We start from the raw sequence: 8523 nt of genomic DNA on the forward strand, positions 1-8523 counted from the left end.
ATTCTCTTCGCTTGCCGTGATAAAGGTAGCGCGACCTTGCCTCCAGTGGGCGTGGGCGCAATTGTCAGGCGTGGATCGCCGTTTCCAGCGCTTTGGGAGCCTTGCTGCCGTTGCACAGTTCCAGGTGAGTCAGCCGCACCATTTCAGCTGCTGGCATTCCGCCCCCCTCCCTCCGGACAGTGAACGACGGCGGCCATTTTTTGGAAGCACTTTTGAATTTCACACCGACACAGTAGCTGACGCCAGCCAATTGAGCCGTTAGTGCCTTTGTGCCAAATCTGCAACAGGAAGGGGTGGAGTTTGCTTTTCATGCTCAACTGTGATTGAGTATAGAGAGAGTCATTGTGCTGCAGAGGTCAGTTCACCGCCATTATTTAGCACCGTAACGAGTCAGCTCGCCAATTTATCAGAGGTTTGCCCTGGTTTCAGAAGTGAGCTTGAGCCTTTCAACTCTCTCCCGCTTCCCCATGCATTACCATGGCCAATCATTCTGTTTCTAGAGGCTCCTTCCCGCTGCATTCTGAGACCGCTGGGCCCAGCACCGGGGGGCGTAGGTCCACCACTAGGGCCTCTAAACATAAATAACGTGCGCCATCTGCAGCCCCGGATAGGGCTGCCAAGTGCAAAGAGAAGGCCAAGTCTTAGGCCTCGGCTCCTGGGCCCACCACTAGGTCCCCTCCTACTTTAGTGGCCGAACGTCATTCTCCTGTTCCCTCGATTCCTCCAGCGGAAATCCAGGGCTGGTCCCCCAATCTTCCCACACCACTGGGGAGGATGCAGATGAGGGGGATTTGGGGCCCCGATCTACCCCAGATCTGTCTGCGGTGGGCCCGACCACAAATCAGGCATCCCCGCAATCAGAGCCCGCGGCCACGTTCACACCCATGGCTGCAGGCCTCAGGGCCAGGGATGGACCCGAATTTAATTTGCCCCCAGAACTTCATAGCATGATTTCTGCAGCCATTTCCCGCTCCCCCATGCATTACCAGAGCTGCAGCGCAGGGCCCAGTGCCCTGTTCTTGTCAGCATTGCCAGGAATTATCTATTTCTCAGGCTGATCCTCCTTCACCACCACCTTCAGCTTACAGCGAAGACTCTATCCTAGGTGAGGAGGAGGATGTTGCTGCCCTAGAATTGTCGGATGATGATGGTCCAGTGCAAGATACACCGGCCTTCTCTGGCCTATTCTGGCCTGCCTTATTTAAATCACTTTTGTACAAAGCTAAGACAACTACCAAGATGGGTGATGCTACCACTCAAGCCAGTACGGCTGTGGGCCTTGATTCCACTGACGGCTATTTTGCAGAACAGATGCAGGAGCAGGAAGTCATACCTCTCCCGAAGCTATTTCTGAACATTGTTCAGAAACAGTGGTCCCAACTGACGGCTGTTCCCCCCCCCCCCCCAGTAAGGTCTTAAGGCCGAGGATACAAAGGCCGAACTATTCGTCCGCAAAATGCACCAGGAGGCTGCCTGGATTTTCCTTACAGCCATAGCAGCTTCTTTTCTTAATAGAACTTTGTTGGTTTGGTTGCAACAGCTGCAGTCTAGGCTTCCACCTGAGGACTTCCGACTACAACAGGATGTAAATAAACTGGTGGCAGTGCTGGAGTTCTCTTCGGATGCTACACTCAATGGGGCCAAGTTTGCATCCCACGCAGTAGCGTCCAACGTGGCATCCCGCCGGCTCCTCAGGCTTCACCATTAGCAAGGTGATTTACACTCAAGGGAGGTCCTCTGTTTGGGGCTGTGTTGGATCCTATTTTAATTGAAAATAGGGACAAATGCAAAGTGCTTCCTTCAACCACCAGGTGTGGGGACAGGAGACAACAACCATATCATAGAAGACAGCCCTTTTGGGCCGGGGACTCCGGGTACAACACTGCCCCATACGTTCCTCCCTATTCCAGGCCATTCACCCAGCCACAGGACAGGAATCAGGACTGCTCCGGTATCAGGGACAGGGGTCGCTAACAGGGCCAACAACAGCAGGCCCTGCGGCCATTTCGTGGGAACAGTAACCGGTCCTTTCGCAGGTTATGGTGACTCACACAAGGTGGGCCCATTGGTGGGCATCTCACATCTTTTGCCTCCCATTGGGCAGAAACCACCTCGGATGCGTGGACACTTCAGACCATGAGTCTGGGCCTCACTCCGGAATTTCTCGCTATCTCCCCGAGGCGTTTCATCAGTGTCCCATACCAAGGTACCAGATAAAGAGATGCCTGATAGACTCTGAAATCAACCATCTGATTTCCATAAATTCTATAGAAAGTGTACCTCAGGGGCAGGAAAGGCTAGGGTTCTACTCTATCCTCTTTTTGGTCCCCAAAAGCTCGGGGGGATGGTGAGCCATCCTAGACTTGAAACGGCTCAATCTCTACCTGAAATACCAGAGGTTCAAAATGCAATCACTCAAGAGCATTCTGACCTGCATCCGGCAGGGCAACCTTCTGACCTCTGTGGATATCAAGGAGGCATATCTCCACGTGCCAATACACCATCACATCGAAGGTTCTTGCGATTCCAGTTTGCAGGACACCATTTCCAATACCGTACCCTGCCATTCGGCCTTTCAGCGGCCCCGCAGACCTTCACGAAGTTGTTGGCGGTGATAGCGGCATCTCTCCAGTCAATTCCGATAAGGGTCAACTGTTATTTAGACGACACCTTGATACTATCGTCTTCCCCAGATATGGCAAGGCAGAATTTGCAGACCACGATCGAAGCATTGCAACTCCACGGCTTTGTCTTGAATCTTCCAAAAAGCCACTTGCACCCGACCATGTTCCTCCTCCATCTCGGGACCATCATCGACTCCGAACGGTGCATGGTGTCGCTTTTCCAGGAAAGACGCTGAAGCCTTCAGACCCTGGTGAGTCAAGTGCAAATGCAGCAATCTCTTCCCCTCACGGTCCTCTCCCAACTGCTGGGGAAGATGATCTCCTGTATAGATATTGTTCCGTGAGCGAGGTTTCACGCACGTCTTCTCCAGTGGTTCTTGCTCCCATTTCAGAGGGCTCACACCAGTCACTCACAGACCCAGGTCCGTTTGTCTCCCAAGGTATTGCTTTCGCTCCGCTGGTGGACTTGTTCCAAAATCCTTGAAGGGTGCCTCTTCAAGGAGCCGGACCATGTTGTAGTAACAACAGATGGGAGTCTATTCAGATGGGGAGCCCATGCCTTGGGCCGAGTGACACAGGGTCACTGGAGTGCCCAGGAATTGCAGAACAGCATTAACTGGCTAGAGCTTCAGGCGATCTGCCTAATTCTCTGTGACTTTCGAGACCTGGTGACGACCAACCACGTGTTGGTTCTCACAGACAATGTAGCTTCCAAGGTGCATGTCAACCGCCAGGGAAGCCCCAGGTCCCGGGCCTTGATGCTGGAAGCAGAATATCTTCACCATTGGGCGGAGACTCACCTGTTATCACTTCAGGCGGAGCACATTTCAGGCACAGCCAATGTACAGGCGGATTGGCTGAGCAGAACCACAGTAGACCAGACGGAGTGGCAGTTCCATCCAACTCTATTCCAGGAACTGTCTCACCGCTTCGGCCGGCCCCAGGTGGCCCTCTTTGCTCAACCGTACAATGCACACTGTCAAGGTTCTTCACCAGGTATTACATTCAGGAAGCAGAAGGCACCGACACCCTTCGCAGCCCCTGGCTGGAGGGTCTCCTATACGCCTTCCCACCTCTCCCACTCGTACCGCTGGTCATCCAGAAGATTCTGTTGGAGCAGGCGGACTTTCTCCTGGTCGTGCCAATGTGGCCCAGATGCCCTTGGTATGCCGACCTGGTCCATCTTTCAACTTCCTGATCTTGGAGAATCCCAGACGACTGGATAACTCTCTTGCAGGGGATTCTCATCCATCCGAACCCTCAGCTACTACAATTAGCCATGTGGCACATGAGCGGACAATCCTGATGTATCAGCACTTCTCTGACCAGGTCATTGCCGCCACGATCCAAGCTGCTTGCCATCTGTCCACAACACGGATTTATGAGGCTACCTGGCAGGCCTTCTGCAAATGGTGCCAGGCAGTATCCATGGACCCACTTAAGGCTTCCGTTCCATGGGTTTTAGACTTTTTACAATCAGGTTTGGACAAAGGGCTAATGCCCAGCAGTCTACGTAGACAGATTGCGGCATTATTGACTGTGGTTGGAGGCGCCCAGGGCCATTCCCTCGCTCGCCATCCGAGGGTCCGATCCTTCCTGAAGGGCGCATCTAACCTCAAACCACCGGTAGTCCACCGTTACCCTACATGGGACTTGCCCCTAGTACTTGGAGCTCTCAGGGCTGAGCCTTTCGAGCCCATTTGTACCATCAGTCTTAGATTGTTGACCCTTAAAACCATCTTTTTAGTGGCGATTACATCTGCTACAAGAGTCTCAGAACTGGCGGCACTTTCAGTACGGGAGGATCTCTGTATATTCCATCAAGACAAAGTCATCTTGTGATTGGATCCGGCATTCCTGCCAAAAGTTAACTCCTTGTTTCACAGGGCGCAAGAACTTATTCTTCCTGACTTTTGTCCCAATCAGTCACACCCTCAGGAACGGAAGTGGCACCATCTCAACATTCTCAGGGTGCTCCATCAACATGTGAAGCGCACGGTGTCATTCAGGAGATCAGAGGCACTTTTTGTGTCTTTCCAGCCGGCATCCATGGGACAGAAGGTGTCCTCAAACACCATTGGGAGCTGGTTGAAAGCGTGTATTGCCCTTGCATACAAATCCCAATCTCGGCTGGCACCCAGGCGCATCACTCCCCATTCCACCAGGAGTGCGGCCACCACGGCAGCATGGGCAATGCAGGCCTCAGTAGAAGACATATGTAGGGCGTCGACCTGGTCATCACCGTCGCCCTTCATCCGTCATTACAAAGTGGACATGTATGCCTCGGCAGAGGCTTCCTTTGGGCGACATGTCTTACAGAGAGTTGTAGCATCGGTTCCACCACAAAACCGTGTTCGACTAAAGCGCGCTCGACAAAACCGCGTAGCTGACGTCATCACAGCGTGACAAAAAAAGCATGCTGAGAACGCTAAAGCTAAAATTAACCCCTAAACCTAACCCCCCTAAACCTAACCCTTAACCTAACCCTTAACCTAACCCTTAACCTAATGCTAAAGCTAACGCTAACCCTTAACCTAACCCTAAACCTAACGCTTAACCTAACCCTAACCCTTAACCTAACCCTAAACCTAACCCTTACCTTAACGTGAATCGGCTTGCTTTCAAAGCGCTATTTAAAGCGCCCTTTTTTCTCCGTGGTCGCTGTTGTCACCCTGCTGATGACATCAGCGACGCGGTTTAATCGGGCGCGCTTTAGTGGAGCGCGGTTTTGTCGTGCCATGGTAGCATCATCCACGGCCCCTGACCAGGCTATGTCCCGCCCTTGAAACTCATTGCTTTGGCATGTCACATGCTTGGATTCCCCAAGCAGCGCACAGGAGAATGACCGTTGACTTACCTGAACTGTCCTTCTATGTGCACTGTGAGGGGAATCCAATCCCACCCTCGGCTTCAGCTGGTCCAGGCACTGACACTGTTTCAATCTCACACGCATGCATTGTGTTTACTTCATGGTTGTTGCTTTTTCAAGAGGCAACTGGACTTTTTTGTTTTTCTTTAAAGATGTTTCACTTTCCACTTCAGTTCTGAGCTGAAGAAGCTTCTTGGATGAGAAGCGAAATGTCTTCAAAGAAAAACCAGGAAGTCCAGTCTCTTCTTGAAAAAAAGTACCTTTGGGACTATAGTTGAGCAGCAGTTTGCCACCATTGATTAGTGCCTGCTTCTTCTGGTAGCAAAGCTGTTATTTGGTTGTATAAGCATTCTTCTTTACTGTATTAGCCAGCAAACTGAGTTTTCTCTTCAAATTATTCTTACAGCATCAGGATAGTTATGAAAGTATATAAAGCCCATCCCAACCTGCAGATTTCCATGTATCACCGTTGGAAGCATTCCCCACGAGTGACTAGTTTCTTACAGTAAGTAAGATTTTCTTTATGCTACCTTTTGGAATGGTAGTTTACATATCTGAATTCAGTCTGGGTGTTGATGCTGAAATCTACTCCTGCTTAAGTGCTTGAGTTGTTGCATTCTACATCTGCTGCAACTGCTCAATTAAAAGTACATTCTTTAAGAGAAGTGTGCTACATTTGTTTGCCATGATTTCTTGCCACTCATCTATTGTCCAAGCATCAATTTTCAAAGTATTAATGATTAAAAGCTTATTGAGTATCGTCCAGATTGACATTCTCAGATGTTCATGCCATTAGAGACAGAACAGCTACATACACTAATATGACATACACTAACCCAATTGCCTTTTCTACCAGCAGGAACTTATGAGATACCAGTGGTGGATTAAGGCTCACAGTGTCCTAAGCACTGACAAATCTTGATGCCCCCCTCCTTTGTACATACTTTACAAATCTTCATTGTTTTTTTTTTTCTTTCTCAACTTTGTGGTGCCCTCTTGGGCCTGGTGCCCTAAGCACGTGCTTAGTCTTAATGGTTAATACACCATTGGAGATAATTCTCAAACTATATGTACCGTATCTTTTGGAGTATAAGACACACCTTTTTCCCTCAAAAAAGAGGCTGAAAAACTGGGTGCCTGTTATACACTGAATACGTGCACTTGCCTCCCGAAACCCTGCCTCCTTCATCAAAATGCCTGTGCATAGCCTTTAGGAGCCTTGCAGAGTGCTCCTGGGGGCTGGGGAGTGCAGAAATGAGCAAAAAATGGGTTGTTTTTTGCTCAATTTTACCCCCAGCCCCCAGGAGCATACTATAAGCCTCCTAAAGGCTATGCATGCCCTTTTTTGATTAAAAAAAACTGTCCTGTTTTCATGAAAAATGGGCCATTTTTTGTTCATTTTGGGGGGCCTCACCTCCTAGGAGCACTCTACAAGCCTCCTAAAGGCTATGCATGCCCTTTTTTGATTTAAAAAAAAACTGTCCTGTTTTCGTGAAAAACGGGCCATTTTTGGGAGATCTGCAGAGTGCAAAACCCTTTTTTTTAATTTGCCTCTTCAAAATCTTGGTGCATCTTATACTCTGGTGCATCTTATACTCCAAAAATACAGTAATTGCTAAGTTTTCATCCTGGATAGCATCATTTAGGGACTTAATTATTCAAGATGTTGAATTGATGTATCAAAAACACTTCCATCTCCAAATTGCATTGTTTGTAGAATACAGTAGTGATCTTACCAGTATAAAACCTGTCAGTCCTTCACCTCAATAATATACAGTGCTTAAAGCCACAGGAAGATAGAACAGAACCAGGGTTGAAAGAGTGCAGGATTTATTTTAAGCTTTATTGATATTGCACTCTTAAGCACGGTTCCTCCCACTTTCTAATGGTCATTGAATATACAGACATATTTGCTCTGGACTGAGAAATGCAGTTCCCATCATCTCTAGCCTCCATAGCTGCATAGGCTGAGGCTGAAGTGAGCAGTATTCCAACATACTTGGAAGAATCTGCTCAGGGAAGGCAGATGTAGGTCATGAAATCTTTTTATATATATTGTATATTCATTTTGTTGTGCTACTTCAAGTAGTGAAGACAAAGACTAAGCAAGTAGAGAATCTAAGAAGGATTCTCAGGATTAATAGGATTGTGTTAACAGGGAACTGTATTTCGTTATGAGTGGGTTTATTTAAAATTGCTTATTGAATATGGCTTAATATATTTGAAAGATTTTTATGCTATAAGCTGCTTATGTGGTTTTACACAATAAGTAAAGCATGGAGTATCTAAACCATTGTGTAATGCCCTTGTAATTAAATTGCCTATTTTTAATGATGAATTCAGTTGAAACCGAATCTAAGGCAGGTAGAACTAAACTTGATATTAAACTCTTGATGTTGTTTGGCTTTGGAACAATTGCATTTATGTTTATTTGTTTGTGCCCTTTCAGAATATGTGGCATTGTGGCTTCTTGGTCTCTGCTGGCTTTCTTGCTTGGAGGCTCTTATAGTTGTCGTGGGCAACAGCTCATCCACTAGAAATGCTTGGTTTCTTTTCCCCTCAATGTAAGCTGCACAATTATAGATTAAAACACATTGCAATGATCCCCAAGTTGTGTGGTTCCTGATATGGGAAGAAGAATAGGGTGAGAAATTGGTTCAATAGAATGCAGCGAAAAGCAAACTTCTTTATTATGGAAAAATATATAGAAGAATGGAAAGGAGTAATGGAACAAATATTGCGGATTTTCTTAAAGCGTAAGTATTGCACCAAATATTTTGTGCTTGCTGCTTGTACATAATCTGCCCAGCACTGAGCAACTTTCCTTCCTTTATTTTCAAGAGAGATATGAAGCTTCCAGGGCAGTTCATTTGGAGAACCCAAAATAATTTGTGTACAAACTACACAAATTGTGGAAGAAGTGGAATAACTATTTGATATTAAAAAGCTAATTGCAGTAGTAGGCAGTTCTTGCAGAGACTTGTAACATACAAGACACTCCAGTCACCATGTAGCTCACTTTTCATAGTA

General features: G+C 47.6%; 1 protein-coding gene across 2 annotated transcripts in view; it reads left to right on the top strand.

Moving 5' to 3' along the window:
- The window catches only part of PNLDC1 (PARN like, ribonuclease domain containing 1), a 36497-nt gene extending 28211 nt beyond the window's left edge, over window positions 1–8286 (top strand). For both annotated transcript variants that reach the window (XM_032214926.1, XM_032214927.1), the window contains 2 exons: window positions 5900–5998; window positions 7943–8286. In XM_032214926.1, the coding sequence (XP_032070817.1) occupies window positions 5900–5998; window positions 7943–8030 (187 nt within the window). In that variant the 3' untranslated portion in view covers window positions 8031–8286. The remainder of the gene's footprint in view (window positions 1–5899; window positions 5999–7942) is intronic.
- The last annotated feature ends 237 nt before the right edge of the window (window positions 8287–8523 follow it).

This window comes from Thamnophis elegans, chromosome 4 (genome assembly GCF_009769535.1).
Source record: "Thamnophis elegans isolate rThaEle1 chromosome 4, rThaEle1.pri, whole genome shotgun sequence".
NCBI classification, from domain to species: Eukaryota; Metazoa; Chordata; class Lepidosauria; order Squamata; family Colubridae; genus Thamnophis; species Thamnophis elegans.